Source organism: Labeo rohita, chromosome 21 (genome assembly GCF_022985175.1).
Source record: "Labeo rohita strain BAU-BD-2019 chromosome 21, IGBB_LRoh.1.0, whole genome shotgun sequence".
NCBI classification, from domain to species: Eukaryota; Metazoa; Chordata; class Actinopteri; order Cypriniformes; family Cyprinidae; genus Labeo; species Labeo rohita.
In genome coordinates, this window is record NC_066889.1 from 10,845,445 (window position 1) to 10,869,044 (window position 23,600).

At 35.9% G+C, this 23,600-nt stretch overlaps 1 protein-coding gene across 5 annotated transcripts in view; it reads left to right on the plus strand.

The window, feature by feature from the left end:
• The first annotated feature begins 1,009 nt into the window (after positions 1-1,009).
• Positions 1,010-23,600, plus strand: part of stim1b (stromal interaction molecule 1b) — a 38,998-nt gene continuing 16,407 nt past the window's right edge. Inside the window, exons 1-7 of one of the 5 annotated variants that reach the window (XM_051092316.1) lie at positions 1,010-1,569; positions 2,804-2,930; positions 12,365-12,495; positions 14,773-14,887; positions 15,131-15,242; positions 15,342-15,454; positions 21,772-21,949. In XM_051092316.1, coding sequence (XP_050948273.1) covers positions 2,810-2,930; positions 12,365-12,495; positions 14,773-14,887; positions 15,131-15,242; positions 15,342-15,454; positions 21,772-21,949 — 770 coding nt within the window. In that variant the 5' untranslated portion in view covers positions 1,010-1,569; positions 2,804-2,809. Of the gene's footprint in view, positions 1,570-1,632; positions 1,798-2,803; positions 2,931-12,364; positions 12,496-14,772; positions 14,888-15,130; positions 15,243-15,341; positions 15,455-21,771; positions 21,950-23,600 lie in introns of those variants that run through there. The other 4 variants (XM_051092313.1, XM_051092312.1, XM_051092314.1 and 1 more) reach the window with 4 other exon arrangements.

A 23,600-nucleotide genomic window follows, 5' to 3' on the forward strand; every position in this document is an offset into this window, starting at 1 on the left:
AATTTACACACAAAAAAAAAATTTAAGATTCTTTGTTAATTTAAATGGAATATCATCAAGTGTTAAAGCCTTTCAGATAGATAGATAGATATATAGAAAGAAAGAAAGAAAGAAAGAAAGAAACAAACAAACAAATAAACAACAGATAGACGGACAAACGAACAAACAACAGAATGATACAGACAGACAAATAGAAAGAAAGAAAGAAAGAAAGAACGATATAGATAGATAGATAGACAGACAGATAGATAGAAACAAACAAACAAACAACGGATGGACGGATGAACAAACAAACGACAGAATGATATAGACAGACAAATAGAAAGAAAGAAAGAAAAAGAAAGAAAGAACGATATAGATAGATAGACAGACAGACAGATAGATAGAAAGAAAGAAACAAACAAACAAACAACAGATGGACAGATGAACAAACGATAGAATGATATAGACAGACAAATAGAAAGAAAGAAAAAGAAAGAATGAGATAAATAGATAGATAGATAGATAGATAGATAGATAGATAGATAGATAGATAGAAACAAACAACGGATGGACGTAACAAACAACAGAATGATACAGACAGAAAGAAATAAAGAAAAAGAAAGAATGAGATAGATAGATAGATAGATAGATAGATAGATAGACAGACAGAAAGAAAGATAAAGAACAGACTAACAAACAAATGATAAGACAATATAGAAAGAAAGAAAGAAAGAAAGAAAGAAAGAAGGAAGGAAAGATAAAGAACAGACTAACAAACAAATGATAAGACAATATAGAAAGAGAAAGAAAGAAAGAAAGAAAGAAAGGACCAGCAAACAAGCGATAGATAGATAGATAGATAGATAGATAGATAGATAGATAGTACTGGGCTAAATTAATGTATCAACGTATTTTTTACACATCACACTCGTTATGTTCTGGTAAACAGACAGGAAAACTGGGAGGGGTTTCTTCATTTTCAGCTGCTTGGTTGAATATCATGCCGCTAGATGGCTGTGTCTTTCTGCTTTTTGAGAACAAACCTCAAACCCTGACAATTTATATCCCAAGAAACTATTTGGTTTACCATTAGACAACCTCCAAAAGCAACACCAAACGGATTCTTAGCACCGAGAGGTTTTGGATAACTCAAAAAAGAGGATTTTAAAACCATGCAATGAACCTCGACATCTGATTTATTAATCCGGGACATACTTTGTGTCATACATTTGGAAAGCAAAGCTTTTCATTTTGGACGTTTTGTTCGAAACGCGCAAGAACACCAGTGATGGACCAATATTTTTGACAGTATTTGATATTATTGGCATGGGCGAGTTATCACGCAGACTGTAGCCTAAGGTGGAGATGAGGAGAACGCATGTCGAACATCTTCAAAGTGTTGTTTAAACCTGTTGGACCATGGAAATGACATCATTTTTGCACCTGAGTTAAAACTGCGTTCCGCTGATTAGAATAACATCCTACAACTATCGGTTACCTCATGGATCTCAGTCAGATCAAAAGAAACTTTTACATCTGATTTGTCGCGAGCGACTCCAGCAGTTTCCAGCCTTCGGATTTTGACAGGTAATCTGATATTTTCAAATCAATAACATGATGAGTGTGAGGCTACATGTGCATTTGCATCATGACGACAACTGTAAAGCACAGCTCGTGTTACTTGCGCTTATTTCCTTTCGTATGCTATCAGTCCAAGTTTCAAAATACACAAAAGCGGAACTTAATCGTACTACCAAAAGAGGCATATTTACCGCTATTTTAATAGTAAGGTAAATCTGATCATCCGGCGTCTGGGTAAGTTCGCCAAATATGAAAATATATCAAAACGAATGTGACATGCCACGCGTCAGTGGACTGAAGCGAGTAGCTACATTTGGAGCCTTTTTCATGGACAAATACACTAAAACTCTACCTATATGGGGTCATGCGTTGCACTTATCCTTTTAAACTCACAGGTTTCTAGGTTTATGATACTTGTGCTTATTATTTTTATTAATCCAACAACGACTTGTGTATCTGTAATTTTTACTACTGACTTTTCATTAGACATAAGTAGCTACATATTCCAATAGTAACTAGAGTTTATTCTCTTTTGAAAGTATCTGATAAAACTGTTGCTCGTTATTCCAGTTCTAATTGTTAATACGTGTTCCTTAGTTATTTGTAACCATTTGAATAGGCACTAGTATCTATTTTAGCTTTACTAGCATTCTTTGAATAGACAGTATTAGTCCTTAACTATTTAGTACATTTTTAATTTCAGGCCTACTAGCTGGATTTTTAATTAAACTGTAACGTAGCCATTGTAACTAGTCATTATATTTGACAGCTAAAATAACTGTAACAAGTGCAATAAAAAAAATTGACCAGTAATACCTGTTACAACCATAAATAGATACTACAACTGTACTAGTAGAACCAGTACTAGTAAAAATGGGTAACAGTAATATTTGAAATACATGCTGCTGCAAGTGACTAGTTGAGATCTGAACCAAATACAACTGCTGATAGATGTTCAATAGAAAAGTCAATTGTGACTACTGAGATAGTGATTATTTACAAATCGCTATTTGGAGAAGTACTGAAATAGTTACTAGTGAAACTGAAAAAGATACTTTTTGCGTTTGGATCACTTACTAACAGTTAAAAATAAATACCAGTAGCATAAAAATGTGAGAGTAATACACGCTTAGCTGTAATAATGTGCTTATGTCATAATGCTATATGTGAGTGAATGTTTCATTATTTCTCAATGCCAGATACGCATTTTTCTTTTAAATGCTCCTCTCTCTATTTGAAGTTTAGCATGGATCTATTGAGATTTGCCAGACACTGTATGTACATTGCATGGATGGGCTTCTTATGGAGGAGTGCAGCAGATCAGCCCAGTCTGACGGACCACCTACAGTCTGCCAATGGACTATCCGGTAGGAAATCATTCAGTTGAGTTCCCATGTTTTATGTGTCTGTAGAGTGTGGATTTCATGTGTTACATAATCTCAGTGGAACAGTGTTTGTTGTAGAAATGTCCCACTCATGATGTACGGCGAAATGGCGCATGATGTACGGCGTTCTTATGTGTGCTGATAGATAAGATAAAGTGCTTCTCTTGTTTAGTCATGGGCAATGATGTAGAACCAGTCTTTTACAACTTATGTGCTGCACTTACATGTGCTGAACAAGAATTAAAAGAACTGACTTTTTGAATTACGTGTCAGGATTTTGGGATTAAAGGAACAGTTCAACCCAAGTTTCATCATCAGAACAGATTTGGAGAAATTTAGCATTACATCAGTTGCTCATCAATGAATCAATTGCAGTGAATGGGTGCCGCCATTCTTAGGGCCACTTTACAAGACATTAATGATGGACTGGAGCCATGTGAATTATTTGCGGATTATTGTCATTTTTTTATCAGCTGTTTAAATTTTCATTCTGACGGCACCCATTCACTGCAGAGGATCCATTTGTGAGCAAGTGGTGTAAAGCAAAGTTTCTACAAATCTGTTCTATTGATGAAGCAGCCAGTTCTACATTTTGGTTGAGCCTGCCTGAAATTTTCATTTTTGCATTTAGTTTACCTAATGCATAGACTGGCATAAATGCCTCCTATGAGGCAAGACTGCTGGAGTATGCTACCCTCGCAAATTTTGTTGTCCTTCAAAGTGCCCTCTTGTGCTTTGACCCTATATTCAGTTTACGCTTAAAGAGTTCGTTCACCCAAAAATGAAAATTCTGTCATTAATTACTCACCCTCATGTCATTCCAAACCCGCAAGACCTTCCGTCCATTTTCGGAACACGAATTAAGATATTTTTTATTAAATCTGAGAGCTTTCTGACCCTGCATAGACAGCAATGCAACTATTACGTTCAAAGGCCCAGAAATGTAGTGAGGCAGGTTGTGTACTCAAAAAGAAAGAATAAAACATTGCCCTGTTGAAAGATTGTAAAAAGAAACACTCTTATACATTCAACAGTGACATTGGCTCTTCCAAACTTCAACTCCTTTCTAGCCTCATTGCTTAGAAAAGATTAATAAACATCCTTTGGCTTCCTGAAAACTGTAATTTTAGTTGGTAATCTGGTGTGCAGTGACCTTTGTGGTCAGTTTTCAGTTCAGTTAAGTCTTGTCTTTGGGAATCATTAAAATCTTCCAGAAGGGTTCCTGATTTCTGATAGACACTTTACAGGGGTAACCAATGGACTGGAGAGTTGCTGACGTTTTCTGTTACTATTTATGTTGTACTACTTATTAGTCACTTAAATAAATATTGTAATCAGGCTGCCTTTAAAGTGGTTTCAGAAGTCATCATCCATTTTCCCAGGCCCTCTGCTTCACTGGGGTTAATTCAAAATGGGCATCTCTTCCGTCTTTGAGGTGAATCTCTGCATGCAACTAGAAAAGGCTGTAAATTGAATGTATTAAATCCAGGGCTGTGTTGACTTTATCCAACTGTTTTAGAAAAGGACTTAGCATCTCAGCTCCTAGTGGAATGCATTCCCCAGAACATTTCTCCTTTTATAGCAAATGGTGGGAATAATTAGATTTTCAGTGTTATCTCCCTTTGGGGTTGAGAGCTGCAAAGTTGCACCATTATGGAGACTGTTTTATTTGAATTCAAAATGACACATCACATTTGATATTCCAGGTTCAATACAAGAGCAATCTGAGAGTTTGGGCATAATCTGGATTACCACAAAAATAATTTCGATGTAAATCTTCTATTCCAAAATTGATGAGTTTAAAAGGACTGGAAAGCTGAAATGTGAAGAAATGAGAAAAATTTGATAAAATCACTTACATTAAAGTTTTACATTAAAGTATTATTAAATCTGTAAAGCTGTTTAAATAATGTTTTCCGTCATTTTAGAGTTTAGGTCTTGTGTTATCATGACAAGTAAAATGGTATATAATGTAATTTATTTATTTATTTTTTTTAAGTTAATAAGCCATTTTTCACAATAAAATCTTTTAAATACATCTTTTGTCTATGCCTTGTGGCTATACTAATGACATTGAGCATCTTAAAGGGACCCACCAAAAAAATGAAAAGTCTGTCGTTAATTACTCACCCTTATGTTGTTCCAAACCCGTAAAAAACATTTGTTGATCAATTAAGATATCTTTAATGAAGTCTGAAAACGTTCCGACCCTGCAAAGAGAGCAATGCAACTACAATGTTCAAGGCCCAGAAAAGTACCCGACGGGACCCGACGGGTTCGGGCTTAATTTATATTATTTTACACGGGCTCTGGCCGGGCTCAGGCTTGCGCTCCGGCTTGCATGGTAAATGAGCGGTCATGTGATGCGTTTCGATTAACGCAAGAAATATGCGAAAATGGATGCTTGAAACCGAGGTGAAACGAAGGCTTGCCTCTGGTGATTACGTTTTGGCAAAAGTTGCGAAACTTGCAAAATTAGGACCGCGCTGAAGCTACAGTGGATTCAGTAATTTTTCTCCACAAAAACATGTAGCCTAATCTTGGTGAGTAAAGGTTTTTAAAATGATAACTAAATATTAATTGAGTCTTAAATGCATAATGTAGACAGAGTATAGGCTAATATCGGCATTATTCTTTTATTACATTTCAGCTGCTATTCACCGTCGCGTTGAGGCCGGATTGTGGAGAGAAGTGGCAAAGCAAATCCCGCAGAGCCTTTATCTTAATTTCATTATTGCCAAATACCTATCTTAAATTAGAACGTATCTTAATTTAATTTGTTAAGAAAGAGTCATTTTTATTGGCACGTTGGCCTATTTATAGGCTGAGTGTATGCCTATTTAGAGTGCTGAGATGTTACGATGTTACAGAGGACTTATTTTATTTCTTTGTTCCAACTTCCAAGTGGCCTATAGCCTACATTAGTCATGAATCAATTATGTTAAAACATGTATAAATGACTCATTCTTGGCTAAAGGCAAAAGAGCTGTGTGCTTACGCACATTTGAAAAATATCGGGCTGTGAACGTGTTCGGGCTTTTAAAAAGCTGTCAATCAAAATATACTTGTCGGGCTCGAGCTGAATTCTGTCGGGCTCGGGCCCTGTCGGGCCTAACTTTTAAGGCCCGATTACAGCTCTACGTCATGCAAGACAGACACAAAAGAAATTAATTTTTTTTTTAGTAAAATCGTTATTCTTTGTGCATAAAAAGTATTCTTGTAGCTTAATAAAATTATGGTCGAACCACTGGTGTCACATGGACTATTTTAATGATGTTCTTACTACCTTTCTGGGCTTTAAGCATGGTAGTTGTTGGTCTGCAGGGTCAGAAAGCTACCGTATTTCATTAAAAAAATATCTTAATCTGTGTTCCAGGTTTGGAATGACATGAGGTTGAGTAATTAATGACAGAACTTTCTGAACTGTCCCTTTAACATTTATGAACTGTAAACATTACTAAATTTGTATTGAACCCAGAATGCTACATTACCTAGAAAAACCATAGTATTTCAGCATTACCACTATAAAGTTAGTGGTATTTGATCCACTGCTATGTATAAGCATTAAGACCTCTAGTATACATTGTGTAAATTACCAATGTGATCTTGACTTGTGTGACTTCACACAGCTGTGCCACAGGACAATATAAAAGGGTCTTTTTACAACAGCTCTGTAAATCCTCAAGGCTCCGCAAACTCTGACGTTGCTCTCTGATCTTTTTAAAGGCCTCGTCATCCAGTGAAGCAGACCAAACATCCCTCCATTTTTTTTCTCTCCTCTCCTGATCCTAGGCCTCTCCATTTCCCTCATTCTCTTAACAAGTAATGCTCCAGTCGGAGATACAGGAAAAGAAATGGAGGAAATTGATAGTCTTAAACAAGACATTCATTGCCTCTATGATTTTATCATATGCTAACAGCAGCTTGCTTCAACGTCTCCTGGCTGTTTAAAGGGAACCATGGGTATTAAGACTTAGATAGCTTAAAAAAGAAGTCCACTTCCAAAACAAAGATTCACATATACTCACCCCCATGTCATCCAAGACAGTTAGGGTATGTCGAAAAACTCCAATTGTATTTTCTCCCTCAACTTCAAAAATCGTTTCAAAATCATCCTACATCGCTGCAGAAGTACCGACCCAGTCTTTGCAAAGTGAACATGCAAAGAAGATCAAACACCCTTAACAAAAAAAGGTAAAACAGTGATAGTTGAGGGAGAACATGAGATGGGAGTTTTTCGCTATACCCTAACTGTCAAGAACCGGAACAAAAACAGTTCAGGCAGAGTAAGACAAGATGAGCATTTGGCATTAAAAAGTATATAAATTGTATTATTTTTATTAAAATAACTGATCGTTACACTAGATAAGACCCTTCTTTCTCTGCTGGGATCGTTTACAACCGCATTTAGGATCGTTTGAAGCCACATTTAAACCGCATTTTGAAAGTTCAAACTCGGGGCACCATATCAATCCATTATATGGAGAAAAATGCTGAAATGTTTCCCTCAAAAAACATAATTTTTTTGCAACTGAAGAAAGAAAGTCATGAACATCTTGGATGACAAGGGGGTGAGGCTTTGTTTTGGAAGTGGACTTCTCCTTTAATATAACGTAAATTATGTCTCTTACTGAAATATGTGGTAGAAAACCCATGAAAGATTTCATAGCACTACCTGTTGCTATTTTTAACACAACCTGGAAAATAAAACACTGATACGATGACCACATTGTGCGGCTTTTGATTGTAATTTTCATTCGAAGGACAGGAAGAGAAGCCATGTAGGTCTTCACTGCTTTTCCATAGATAAGAAGTGAAGAAAAGAATGAGATGATGCCTGTGGACCAGTAAAACATCCTAAAGACCTGCGTTTTTGTTCTCTCCACTTTAGCCCTGATGCCCTTGAGGCTTTTAGTTAGACCACAGCTATTAAAAGAGCTTACAAACGGCAGAGACAAGAAATGCTAGAAGCAATCCTGACAGGATGTAAACATGCTGACGCTTGTCATGACACAAAGGCCACTGAAGGAGTTTCACAGTGTAGATTTCACTCAATGTCCATTAAACCTACACTTATATAAATTGCCACCTGTAAGCTCTTTCAGTAGCTGTGCTCATTGTATCAGTTTTTTATTTTCTCAGTTGTGCCGCAGTAAAAATAGCAACAAGTAGCACCAGTAGCTCACCAAGTGCAACTATTTGATGTCATCGAAATAATGTCACCCCCATAGTCCAAAATATGTATAATAGATGTGGATATGTTAAATAATGTAAATCTTTCTTGGGTTTTCTACTACATATTTCAGTAAGAGACATCATTTATGTTATATTAAGCCATATAAGTCTTAAAACCTGGGGTTTGGACAGTTCACCCAAAAATAAATGTCTGTCATAATTTACTCACCTTAGTTTCAATAAAACAAAAATTATGAACAGAAATGCATTTATTTAAAACTTGTACTGAGACTTTGTTGTCGTTTTGGCTTTATGAATTATAGAGCTAAAACTGAAAAGGTCCAACTAAACTTTAGTAGAAACTCCAGAATTTTGACCTTACTGGCTTTCCATAGCCCAACGCACATTGTACACTAATGTTTAACATCACTCCCTGAGCAGTTGTGTTTGTTTAGAAGTTAGTAGACTGTTATAGTGTTTGCCTCTGAGACAAAAATAGTTTCTGGTTTTACTCGAGTTTGTAAGTTTCATGACAACATGGTTTAAAAATAAAGTTTTGCAAAATCTGCAAGTAGCCAGGCTTGTCTTAAAGTTGGCCCAGATTATGCTACAGGAAATACTTTGCAAATACGCATTTTGTGTTTCACAGAAGAGTTTGTTGATGACAGAAATGATAACAGAACTATATGGGGAGTGAAGTGAATCTGATCTGAATCTGAATATGCTGGATGATAGTGAATTGGGTAGAGGGAATGCATACAGGGAATTTAAGGATAATATGTGAGGAAATTCCTGAGATCCTCTACTTCTCATGCATATCAGATGCTTCTATCTCTTTTTAATCAATAGCAAAATACACCATTTACCTTGCACATGTGACTGCTTGATCCGGGTTTGGTTAGCTCAGTTTAGTTAGCAAGTTAAACTGGATGTGTTGTCAACATTTGCAAACGGTTCTCTCAGAGTCATCTTTCTTAATAATGCAGAAAGCCAGTAAGTGCTAATGTGTTGTATGATGACAAGTGTTTTTTGAGGAGCTGTGGTTGTGGCATGATTGTTTAGTGGTTTTGCACAGACGCTATGTTTTGCCTTCTGTGAAACGGGGACAAAAATAGCTGTGCAGATCTTATGACCTTAAAAGTTTCTTTTATGAAAACCAATCAGCCTGAAAGAACACAGTCTAATTGTGGACTTGTAACATAAGCATTTTTAATTACATCCACTCTTAGTAAAATGTCAGATGAGACAGATTTATAAAAAGCTTGGAATGGTTGATTTCTTATGTTAATACCTGCTGCATAATCAAGTCTTTTAATTCTGAGACAAAGGTTAACTCCAGGACATCCACTCCTGCCCACCGCCATATAACAGCAATATCTACAATACCTCAGCAGCTGTGCTGTCTACATCTATAAATAGTTTAAAACTCAGTCTATGGGTCTTGCGTGGATATGTAACCAACCGTATGAACGCCACCCCTCAAAGTGAACTCTCCTGTTACAATGGGCTCAAACATTGGACCCCTACAAAGGCACCGCTGTTGGCTCAGTTTTTAGCTGTACATCATCACTAAGTGATCAGTTCCTTATCCTTGCTGAGTTTCCAAACGCTATAGACAAGTACACTTGGCGTTTTTACTGGCGAATGACAGAGGCCCTTTTTAATGAATCTGAATTTGATTTAAACATCTCCCGTGGATGATGCATGAATTTCACTGAGGGGACTAAATGAAAGTAATTTTCATTTCAAGGCCATTTGTGTCTGAATAGCCCTTTTGTGCTCTTGAGGATGGCTTTTAACTTGCCGTTTTTTGTGCGGTTATAATAGATACAGTAAGACACTCCAGATTTTTTTTCTGTAATTCTGTGTGCATAAAGGAGACGTTCACTTCCAGAACAAAAATTTACAGATAAATTACTCACCCCCTTGTCATCCAAGATGTTCATGTCTTTTTTTGCAGTTGTAAAGAAATTGTTTTTTGAGGAAAAAAATTCAGGATTTCTCTTCATATAGTGGACTATGGTGCCTGTGAGTTTGAACTTCCAAAATGCAGCGTTAAAGGGCTCTAAATGATCCCAGCCAAGGAAAAAGGGTCTTATCTAGTGAAACGAGCATTTATTTAAACAATAAATACAATTTATATACTGTTTAACCATAAATGCTCATCTTGTCTAGCTCTGCATGTACTCTTGTCTATTCTGGTTCATGGCAGTTAGGATAGGTCGAAAAACTCTCATCTCATTTTCTCCTCCAACTTCAAAATCGTCTTACATCGCTGATTTTTTTGTAAAGGGCGTTTGATCTTCTTTGCACGTTCACATTGTAAACACTGGGTCGGTACTTCTGCAGCGATGTAGGAGAATTTCGAAGTTGGAGGAGAAAATGAGATGGGAGTTTTTCGACCTATCCTAACTGTTTTGAATCGGAATACACAAGAGTACACTCAGAGCTACGCAAGACGAGCTTTTGAGACTAAGGAGTATATATATTGTCATTTTTTTAAGAAAATAACCGATTGTTTTGCTAGATAAGACCCCTCTTTCTTGGCTGGGTTCGTTTAGAGCTCTTTGAAGCTGCATTTAAACTGCATTTTGGAAATTCAAACCTGCGGACACCATAGAAATCCACTATATGGAGAGAAATCCTGAAATGTTTTCCCTTCCACAAGTTGATTTGATTCTTTAGACTCTTAATGTAAAAGTCTATAACATGCTTTGGTTAAAATTTCTCAATGGTAGTGTAATAACACCTTTTTTACCTTGCCAAAATCAGCTGTGCAAAAATCATCCTGTTCTGGACAAGGTTGCTTTAAATGTTAATAAGCTCTGCTCGCCCCGCCCCTCTCTTCTGTCTGTGGAGTGACGAGCCTGTTTACTTTAGCCGCATTTAGTCGCTAAACTTGCTAACTAGCATGTTATTAGGAAAGGCGATCGCAAAAATTCATTAAAAAAAACCTTTACACTCACTTCTGCTGTAAGTGAAACTGGATCAGGAATGATTCAGATTAATTAAAAACCACTGATTGGATTTTTATCATTATAGGGTAGATGTGTACATACGCTGCCAACACACATTAATGTTCAAACAACATGTAAAAGTGAACTTTGCATCCGATGACCCCTTTTAAAAAAAATGAATTTCTTTGCAACTGAAGAAAGAAAGACATCTTGAATGACAGGTGGTGAGTAAATTATCTGTAAATTTTTGTTCTGGAAGTGAACTTCTCCTTTAACAAGCAAGTTTTCCCAGAATGCATTGCAATGGGATGGTGCATATCAGAGATTGTCTTACTATAAGGACATGAGAGGGTCTGTATTACTTTACTATTGGAGCGTAGCAGCTAACTTGGATCGCTAACATGTTTACGGATAGCATAGGAATAAATGAGAAGTGGCGTAAGTGGAATCCCACCTGTCACAAAAAGTCAGTGACTTCTCTTATAAAACAGCATTTTTTTTGTGGTAAACTCTAAAAATAGTTCAATCCGAAAGTACTGTTTAGTGTAAAACATGTTGAAGATTAGCAGATAGGCTGTTGATTCATTAAATGATTAGCCGTTTCCTCTAAAAAGCTGTTTATTCAGCATAGTGAAGCCTCTCCTCCATTGACATCTATTAAAAAAAATGGCCTCTGGTCTCCTTTTCCACTTACTGACAGACTAGAAGTGTTAGCATTAGCCGTTACGCTTTTTTCAGCTAATGGTTGCAGGCTTGCCTTTTAGTGGCTTTGGTGCATATTAGCGATGTTGCAAAACACAATAAACTGTCTGCAATTAGTTTCAGTAGCATTTGTTGTTAACATGTTAAAGGGATAGTTAACCCAAAAAGGAATATTATGTCATTAATTACTCAGCCTCATGTCATGCCAGACCCTTCTTTCATCTTCGGAACACAAATTAAGATATTTTTAATGAAATCTGAGAGCTTTCTGACCCTGCATAGATAGCAACTACCACATTCATGTTGTTTGCCATCTTGGATATATTTTTCACTAAGGTTGGCATAATGAAATCTGTGATTGTGTTCTCTCAGTTCATGCAATGCTGCCATAGAGTTTGACCAAAATAATACATCTTGACCGGTAGTTAATCTGGCCACCTTGTGGTAGAGCATTCACGTTGAAAGCTTGTTTAAAATGATTCCTTTCTTAGCTTACAAGGTTTTGTTACATAACATTTGTGAAGTTCAAGTGGACTTGCTTTCTCATTTCTCATATATTGTTTTTTTTCTTTCTCTCATTAGAACTATGTGGTATCGATGAGCTTCTTTGCCATGATGAAAACGCTCTGCTAAGCTTCGAGGCCATCCGCAGCATTCACAAAGACATGGACGACGACGCAGACGGCAGCGTGGACGTAACGGAGACGGATGGGGTGAGGCCTGCAGCATTTGTGTGTGGTTCTGTGGTCTGCTGTGTTGAGAGGTTGACAGTGTTGCAGCACAGTGCACGGTGCCCATTGTACAAACAAGAGCTTGTTTGAAAGGACACAGTGACTTTTGGCTTACTTACTGGAGATATAGATCTCTGTATAGCTACTTTGACACTACATCAGTGCAGCACAGTGAAGTACAACATACCGGCTTGCAGTGTATAGCTGTACTGGTACAAGTCTGAGTGTGTTGCAAAGCTTTTGCAGAGATTATATAATATTACAGAAGCTTTTTATTTGAGATAAATGCTAATATTGGATATTTCTATTCATCAAAGAATCCTGAAGAAAATGTACTCAACTGTTTTAAATACATCTGAGCACATAATAAAGTTAAAAAAATGTTTCTTGAACTGCAAATCAGCATATTAGAATGATTTCTGAAGGATCATGTGACACTGAAGACTGGAGTAATGATACTGAAAATTCAGCTTTGATCACAGGAATAAACTCATTTTACAGTTATTTTAAATAGTAAAAATATTACTAAATTTGACAGTTTTTGCTGTACCTTGGATCAAATAAATGCAGGCTTGGTGAGCAGAAGAGACTTCTTTAAAAAACATTAAAAATCTTACTGTTCAAAAACTTTTGACTTGTAGTGTATAAATGAGAAATACGGCTTTTCATTATGAAATTAACCCTTTTAATCATAAATGATGATCATGATTTTAAAAAATACCATTCAACATAATAATACGAAATGTTTCTTGAGCACCAAATCAGCATATTAGAATGATTTCTGATGGATCATGTGACATTAAAGACTACACTAATGTCTGCTGAAAATTCAGCTTTGCCATTACAGAAATCAACTACATTTTAAAATATATTAATTTTAAATATTTAACAATATTACCATTTTACTGTTTTTCTGATGTAATAAATGTAGCCTTGGTGAGCATAAAAGACTTCTTTCAAAAAAATCTTTTTTTTTTTTTTTTTTTTTGTTCAAGACTTTCAAATCTTACCCAGTGCGTGTTTTTGTAGCATTTGTAACTGCAAGTGATCATGTATTTTTAGTAATTTGTTTTGAATACATTTCTCATCTCTCAATCATAGTATTTTGTGACTGATGGGTAGATTTGTATGTTTTAAGCAAATGATCTTTGGAAAGTGTGACTCAATTTGACTGACCCAATTTAGATGAGTAATTGCTGTCACAGTGTTTTAGACAAACACTTTTATACTGTATTTATTTCCTATAATCTTATTTTTTTTCATGCAGTAATCACGCAGCCTAATTTTCAAAGGTGCAGGCGCTTTTTGACATTAAAGGCAATTTAAAATCCATTTCTGGATCTGATTGCCCCCATTAGTTTGAAAGGGCATGACACTTGCATGCTTTCAAAAGTGATTCACCATGATTATGGATTATGAACATAGGCTATAAAAAGCACTTTGTGTTCTCTTTGAATCACACAAAGCAATTTCTTTTTCATGAGAATGCCACATCTGAGCACTCTGGGTAAACAGTATTACTGCTGACTGACAGCAGCCTGCCCAAGGCCATAGAGAGTCCTGTGAGTATAACCTTTACCACAGTCAGAGCTGATCTGAGGGATCGTAAGGTGATTGGACCAGTGAAACTGTTTCCATTTACATAATGTAGGCCGTCTGAGGCTCCGCAGTAGAACTACTGGATCGTAACAGCCCAAGACAAATATTACAAGTTAATCAACTGTTTACTGTGGCTTTACAGCTCATGCCAAATGTTGAATTATGCAAATACATAGTGCTGTAACAAGAAGACACTTCTTCTAGAAGGACAAATAATCAAGTCCTTGTTTATTTTTGCAAAAGGTTAGTTCACCCCAAAATGAAATTTCTGTCATTAATTACTCACCCTCATGTCATTCCAAACCCATACAACCTTCATTTGTCTTCCGAAAACACAAAGATATTTTTGATGAAATCCGAGAGCCTTCTGACCCTGCACAGACAGAAACGCAACTACCATGTTCAAGGCCCTGAAAGGAAGTAAGAACATTGATAAAATAGTCCATGTAACATCAGTGGTTCAACCTTAATTTTATGAAGCTACTAGAATACTTTTTATGCGCAAAGGAAACAAAAATAATGACTTTATTCAACAATTTCTTCACTTCTTTTTAGCAGCTGCTTGTGACCCTATCAGAACAAACTTGTGACCCATCGCAACCCATCAGATGAAAACCACCACACCAGAGAATGCTAACATCCAAATGTTTTCTCAAACAGTTTCTAAGAGAAGACTTGAAGTACCACGACCCTAAAGGAAAACACAACAGCTTCCATAGAGCAGATCTGCTGATCACAGTGGAGGACATGTGGAACTCCTGGAAAGCCTCTGAAGGTTTGCAGACATCTCAACAGGCTAATTATTTCAGTGAAAAGCAATTAACTAAGAGCCATTTCAAAGTCATTTCCAGATTTCAAACCTACATCATTTTTAGATGCATGTAGAAGTGAAAGGATAATGTTTGTGGAACTGAAAGTATCAAACTTCTATGTTCGTTAAATATATCTTCCATGGTAATATTCTGTGTCCTCTTGCACCCTAAACCACTAGCGTTATTTACAATTTTTTTGTCTATAGTGTATAACTGGACAGTAGAGGAAGCTGAGGAGTGGCTTATCAGATGTGTGGAGTTACCACAGTATGTTGATTCCTTCAGGAAGAATGACATCAGTGGTAAAGCTCTGCCCAGGTAAGGAAGCTTACAGTTGGCATACTTACTTTTTCAGCTTGTGGACTGAAATTCAGTGATCAAGATAATTGATTCACTTGTGTCTGTTTTGATTCCCAGACTTGCAGTGAAAAATGCCACCCTGCTTCTCTCCGTGCTGAAGATACCAGACCGCAGTCATGCACAGAAACTACAGCTGAAGGCTCTGGACACAGTGCTTTTTGGACCTCCAAGTGAGTAGCATATATTTGTGGTTATTTATTACATAAATTGTCTCATGACTTGTGAGTTTGAGAGGGTTAAATAGTGTCTCTGATTTAAAATTAAGAAACGAAAGTAGGCAAGATTTGGTAATATTGATTCATTTGAAACTGTCCATTTGAATAAATACATTCTGATTCATTGACAAGAGTGTGTAAGCTTGATTCATTTCCATGAATCAGTTCAAACTGCCCATTTATATGAATGGATTTTTGATTTATTGGTAGTAGTTGGTAAGTTTGATTCATTTCCATGAATCTGTTTGATTTCTGTCCATTTAAATTAATCTGTTCTGATTCATTGCCAAGAGTTGGTAAGCTTGATTAATTTCTGTGAATCCTTTTGAAACTGTCCATTTTAATTAGATAAAATAATTTTGATTCATCTGCAAGATTTGGAAAGATCATTTCTTTTAATTAATTAATTCTGATTCACTGGCAAGAATTAATAGGTTTAATTCAATTCTGTGAATTAGTTCAAACTGCCCATTTAAATTAATCGATTTTGATTCATTGGCAAGAGTTGGTAAGTTTGATTCATTTCCATTAATCAATTTAAACTGTCCATTTAAATAAATAAATTCTTATTTATTGACAATAATTGGTAAGTTTGATTCATTTCCGTGAATTGGTTCGATTACAGTCCATTTAAATTAATCTTTTCTGACTCATTGGCAAGAGTTGGTTAGCTTGATTCTGTGAATCTTTTTGAAACTGTCCATCTGAATCAGTCAGTTCTTATTAAGTGGCTAGATTAATTTCTGCAAATCAGTTTAAACTGTCTGTTTTAATTAATCCATTAGTTTTGATTCATCTGCAAGATTTGAAAAGATCTCTTAATTTCTTTGATTGAATTAATTCATTGTCAAGAATTGGTAGATTTAATTTATTTCTGTGAATCAGTTTAAACTGTCCATTTAATGAATCAGTTCTGATTTATTGGCAGTATTTGGTAATTTTTTTGAAACTGTCCATTTGAACCAGTTGATTCTGTTTCAGGGGCTTTTTTTCATAAGATTGATACATTTCAGTGCATCAGTTTAAACTGTCTATTTCAATTAATTAAGTTTGATTCTTTCCATGAATCAGTTTGATTTCTCTTTATTGAAGTAATCTATTCTGATTCATTGGCAAGAGTTGGTAAGTTTGATTCATTCCTGTGCATCCTTTTGAAACTGTCCAGTTGAACCAGCCAATTCTGATTCAGGGGCTATTTTCATAATTTTTCATTCAGTTAAATCTGTGAATCAGTTTAAACTGTCCATTTCAATTAATTAATTAATTAATTTTGATTCATCTGCAAGATTTGGAAAGATCACTTCATTTCTTTGAATGAATTAAATCTGATTTGTTGGCAAGAATTGGTAGATTTAATTCATTTCTGTGAATCAGTTTAAACTGTCCATTTAATGAATCAATTCTGATTTACTGGCAGTATTTGGTAAGTTTGATTCATTTTTGTACATCCTTTTGAACTGTCCATTTGAATCAGTTGATTCTGATTGAGGGGCTATTTTTCATAAGATTGATTCATATCAGTGCATCAGTTTAAACTGTCCATTTCAATTAATTAAGTTTGATTCATTTCCATGAATCAGTTTGATTACTGTCCATTGAAAGTAATCTATTCTGATTCATTGGCAAGAGTTGGTAAGTTTGATTCATTCCTGTGCATCCTTTTGAAACTGTCCAGCTGAATCAGCCAATTCTGATTCAGGGGCTATTTTTCATAATTTTTCATTGATTTAAATCTGTGAATCAGTTTAAACTGTCCATTTCAATTAATTAATTAATTTTGATTCATCTGCAAGATTTGGAAACATCACTTCATTTCTTTGAATGAATTAAATCTGATTCATTGGCAAGAATTGGTAGGTAAAATTAATTTCCTTGAATCAGTTCAAACTGTCCATTTAAATGAATCAATTCTGATTTATTGGCAGTATTTGGTAAGCTTGATTAATTTCCATAAATCAGTTTGATTACTGTGTATTAAAATTAATATATTGTGATTCATTGACAAGAGTTGGCAAGCTTAATTCATTTCTGTGAATCCTTTTAAAACTGTCCATTTTAATCAGTCAATTCTGATTCAGGGGCTAGATTTCATAAGACTAAAAAATCAGTTTAAACTGTCCATGTAGTTAATTAATTAATTTTGATTTATCAGCAAGATTTGGAGAGATCACTTCATTTACCTGAATTAATTACTTCTGATTCTTGGGCACGAATTGGTAGGTTTAATTGGTTTTGAAGCGGTTTAAAATATCTGTTTGAATGAATTCTTTGGCGAGAGTTGGTAAGTTTTATTAATTTGAACTGTCCCTTAATCATTTTAGAGTTGCCTCATCACTCAAATATTCATGGAAAAAATCACTATTTTTGTTACTTTAGTTCATAGCTCTTAATACATTTTGTATTTTACTGTGACTCACTCCCAGAAGTAGAATTATCCCTATAATAATATCTTATTTTTTGGTTTTATCTTGTTACTGAATCGTTGGAACCATTTTCTTGCGTTCTCCTTCCTGTTTTAAGAGGTTTTAAAAAAACACTAGCTTGGAAACGTTCTGTGAGGCATAACAAGTTTTTCTGGATTGATGTTTGCAGAGGGTTCTCTGGATGAAGTCCAGACTGCTGGTTACGTGCTGAAAACGAGGGAAGGTTTAGTTTTTTGTTTTCTTTTCTCATGGGCAAATATCTTTTGCATCTTAAAATAGCCAGGCTTATTGGAGAACAAGAGCCAGACAGAAAAGGTATGTCCCATTAATGTCAACTGTTACAGCATGATACTCAAGTACAGCTGGTGAAACAGAAAAGTGAGGGATGATGGGAGAAATGTTATCAATAAATAGATGAGAGAGAGATGGAAATGGCTGAGGCCATTCCGTTATATAATTGATAGTTCATGTGAATGTCTCTACCTAGAACCTCAGCCAGAGTCAGTCCTATCAGAGATAGTAAGAAAAGTGCTGTGTGATGGCATTAGACACAAAACCACCTAAATCCCAAAGGCTTTGTTGCAAGAATTTCAGCTCATGCAATGACTGCATGTCATAATGCACTGTTGGTATATGAAACATGATAAGGCTGCTAGTGCCATATTCTTTCTCAGTGCTTCAGTAACTTCATTGGCGAGTTTAAACTGTCCTTTTGAATTCATTCTGATTCACTGGCAACAGTGGGTAAAATCGATTCATTACCATTGTGTCTGTGAATTGTCTGGTCTGTCGTCTGATTGGGTGATTTCTCCCGGTTCCAGATTCCGTCTGGAGCTTCTTAAATAATCTCAACTATGGCAGTTATTTGCCTCTCCGGTCACTGTTTATACTGTCCGCAGTAGAAGGTTTCTCACTGTTCCAGACAATTCTACTATAGCGTCTCATAGTGTTGTATCGCTAATGGAAAATGGGCCTAGCGTCTGTTTACGCATTTCAGCTTCAGCACTAACAAATGAAGAAATGACAACTCTCTGCCATCTAAAATCCCTAGACCTGGTCAAAGATTGCGTGCAAACACAACACTCCTTTATATACATACACAAAGATCTTTTATCAAACACCAGTGCCGTAATCGAATAGGAAATCCAAGACGGAAGTCTATCATGTGCCGGCCTCAGGAGATTTAACCTGACTCCAAATCAAGCCATTTAAGATGGGTGAGCGTCAAGGTTGAAGGATTCAACACCAACCGCTCGCAAATACTCTTGGCACCACTACACGTCCCGTCACCTGCCATTTTCCTGGGCAGGATGTGAGCAGCGAAATCGCAGATGGAAATAGCACTTGCTAATCCAGTCATCCAAATCCTCCCGTAATGCAGCTGATGCTGCCACTGTTGTGGGGAACACCTCTCTGGAGTTGCTTATTATGTTAAATAGATGAAGACTAATGCGATAGATAACTGCTGATATGTATACGTATGTCTTGCATGGTTAGATCCAAACTGGGAGCGTTATATTGCTTCTGGGACTTTTTCTGTTTCGAAGTAGATTACTACTTGTTTGTATTACTGTTCTTCTTGCTAAAAGCGCTCTGTGCGTGTGTTTTATATCACAGTGTTGTGCAACAGAAACATATGTTAGGCTGGAGTTGTAGAGACAGGAAGACAATCAGCTTGAGCAGACCCTGATTTGATGTATTGCTCCTGCCAGAAAATCCTGGGCGCTTTTCCATATACCTTCTTCACACTCTTGGGCTTGTGATTTTGCTAGTTCATTGAAAGTTGAATCAGTCCGCACTGCACATCCTGGTAACATCAGTGTTTTCATTTTTTGTGTTTGATAGCAATATATATTCCGATTTTTGATCGTCATAATGAAAGCATCCTCGACTCTTCAGTCAAATAACTGAAATTTTGTTAAAAAGCAACATTGAAAATGGACGTTAAGAGAAGATCGCAGACATAAGCATTGGAAAGTAAACACTTATTTGCTTCGGCCATGTCGGGGTCAGCTGAGGTCACCAATGGAATGTTATTGAAAAGAGTCATAATTCCCACATGACATCACTGTTTTTAGAGTATGTTATACGCTAGTGTACATGACAGCACAGTGTACATTCATTCATACATTACTGTTTACCTTAATGTTTTGTTTTGTTTTTTAAGAAATTAATACTTTTAGTCAGCAAGGATGTCTTAAAATGTGTCAGTAGAGACACAAAGTTACAGTAAAGACATTAACCTTGTTACAAAGTATGTTCTTCTGAACTTTCTTTTCATCATAGAATCATTATAAAATACATTGTGGTTGTAACAAAAATATTAAGCAGCTCAGCTGTTTTTTATGGTAGCCCGTTTCCACTGAATAAAAAATAAAAAAGGTTATTGTGATTTTTTTTTTATCTCACAATTCAGAATTGTGTAATACAAAAGTGTATTTCTGACCTTTTTTCTCAGAATCGTGAGATATACACTCACAATTGAGGGTTATAAAGTCATAATTGCGAGAAATAAACTCACAATTTTGAGATAAATCGCAATTCTGCCTTTCTCGTAAATGCAAGTCCATATCTCGCAATTCTGACTTTTTTGTCGCAATGGCGAGTTTAGTTTATATATTGCAATTCTGATCTTTTTTCTCAGAATTTTGAGATATAAATTCACAGTTGCAAGATAGAAAGTCGTAAATGCAAGTTTGTATCTCACAATTCTGACTTTTTTTCTCACAATTACAAGTTTAGTTTATATCTTGCAATTCTGACTTTTTTTCTTAGAATTGTGAAATATAAATCCACAATTGCAGGTTGTAAATTTAGAATTGGGAGATATAAACTCACAGTTGTGAGAAATATAGTCTGAGTTGAGAGATAAAAACTCACAATTCTGACTTTTTTTCTCGTAAATGCGAATTTGTACCTCCCAATTCAGACTTTTTCTTGCAATTGCAAGTTTAGTTTATATCTCGCAATTCTGACTTTTCTTTTCTCAGAATTGTGAAATATAAATCCGCAATTGCAAGTAATAAAGACGTACATGCTTTTTTTCTTAGAATTGTGAAATATAAATCTACAGTTGCGGGTTATAAATATGGAATTAAATATAAATTCACGATTGTGAGAAATAAAGTCTCGCAATTCTGCCTTTTTTTCTCGTAAATGCGAGTTCGTACCTCCCAATTCAGACTTTTTCTCGTAATTGCAAGTTTAGTTTATATCTCGCAATTCTGACTTTTTTTCAGGATTGTGAGATATAAATCTGCAATTGTTATAAGAGTTATAAAGTCAGAACTGCAAGATAAAGACTCGCAATTCTGACTGATATGTTCTCAAAATTATGAGTTTATATCTGACAATTCTGCATGTTAAGTCAGAATTGCAACTTTATATCTCATAGTTCTGACTTTGTAGCTCACAATTTCAAGTTTATTTCTCACAATTCTGAGATGGTTAAAATTGTGAGATTGTATCATGCAATTCTGAGAAAAAAAGTTACAATTGCGTTTTTGCAATTGTAGTAAACTCATAATTGTGGGGAAAAAGTCAGAATTGTGAAGTCACAATTACCCTTACTTGTTATTTATTCAGTGGCAGAAACGAGCTTCTGTACTTTTCAGCATTGTTAATTATAAGAAATATTTCCTGAGCACATCAGCATATTAGAATAATTTCTGATAGATCATGCGACACTGAAGACTGGGGTAATGATGCTGACAATTGAGCTTTGCCATCACAGGAATAAATTACAAGTTGAAAGCAAAAAAGAAACATTTAGAACATGATAGTAAATGACAGAATTGTAACTGAACTATCAACTTTGTTACTCAAGTATTGTTTTTGCTCTTTTTGCAGTGAGCAGACACAGTCACTTGAAGGACTTGATGCTGGTGGTGTCTATCGTGATCGGAGTGGGGGGCTGCTGGTTCGCCTACATCCAGAACCGGAATTCTAGGGACCACATTGGCAAGATGATGAAGGACCTCGAAGGGCTTCATAGAGCTGAGCAGAGCTTGCTCGACATGCAGCAAAAGTAAACACTCGATTTTGTCTCTTTTTTGTATTATAAATGAACAGGAAACACACTTAGAGTAAAGAGCAGCTAATAGGCCGGAAAGGCTTTAAAGTGGAGCTTGCTATAAAAAAATGTTTTCTAAGTCATCTTATTGAGCCAGGACAACTTTTCTAGATGGAGGAACATCTGGTTGTAAGTTAGCAGTGAATTCCTGTGGGCGGAGTTGTAAACTGTAGATCAGTTACTTCACAGATAGTTACATCACATTTCAAGCGAAAGAAAAAAAACACAAGATTTACTTTTTAGCTGGTCATGACATCACAGGATTGCTAAGTGATTCTGTCAGGTCTAGTCTCATGCTAACGCATGTTCGGGTGATTAGTTGCATATTTAAAATATTTATTTTCTCTGTAAAGTCTGTTGTAGTTACCGTAGACACATTTCCAATTGGTTTATACACACTGAGGGATGAATATGAATACGTCTGTGGTAATCAACAGCTTGCCACACATAAGTTTGAAAATAACCTGGAAAATATCTTTACTTTTGTTACTCATTGAAAGTACATTCTGTCTGGTTTCTGAATTTAGAACAGCTATACTTATTAGTATCGTCAAATGCTTATTAGGGCCACCTATTGTATCCGTTGGCGTTCTTCTTGCAGGAATGTTGTGAAATTTGGCACACCGATAGAGTACTCAACATTGAGAGTCTCAACATTAACCACAGCAAATTTAGAGTCTCTAACTCAAACTCTCTAGCACCACTACTTGTCCAAATTTTCAGTCATGTTTATGCTAATAACTTTTGAACTTTTTTTTCTCAGAATCCTTGGCTCATGCCGAGTCGAATTAATGCCAAAATGTAAAAATTGTTAGATTTCGTTTTTTTCCGCTATTTTTTAATAAATTGTAAAACCTACTTTTTCTAACTCGTCCTAGACGGTTTGTCTGATTTTTGCCAAAATTGGCTCAGATCATCTTCAGACAATGCTGGCAAAAAGTTATGGAATTCAAATTGATTAGTCAAACCGTTCTCGAATAATGCGTGAACGAATTTAACAAAAACCACACAAAAATGGATGTAAGGCTATATCTCCGCAACGGTTTGACGTGTTGAGACCAAACTTGGTGTGTGTTATAACAAGCATGACCTGAGGCTACCTGCAGCGTTTTGGTGCAGTGCCATCTAGTAGTCAGGAGATATGAAAAATGGCTATTTTTGCTTATAACTTCTAAATCAGGGGTCTCAAACTCAATTCCTGGAGGGACGCAGCTCTGCAGAGTTTAGCTCCAACCAACTCCACTTCACACCTGCTTGGAAGTTTAGCTGGATCAGGTGTGTTTGATTAGGGTTGGAGCTAAACTGTGCAGAGCTGTGGCCCTCCAGGAATTGAGTTTGAGACCAGTATTCTAAATGGTTTGGCCAAAAATCACAAAACTGGACTTGTTAGATTAATGGCGAGTCAAACTATACCCAATTTTTCCATGTCAGCCATTTTGGGCATCGGCCATTTTGAATTTTGTTGTAAAATGCTATATTTTACGAATGCATTGAAGTATCGTTACGAAATTCGGCATGTGTCTTCGGCACCATGCCCCGACAGCACATAAAAAGTTTGGAGGTTTGGAGTTATAATGAAATTTTGAAAAATTCTAATAACTTTTGT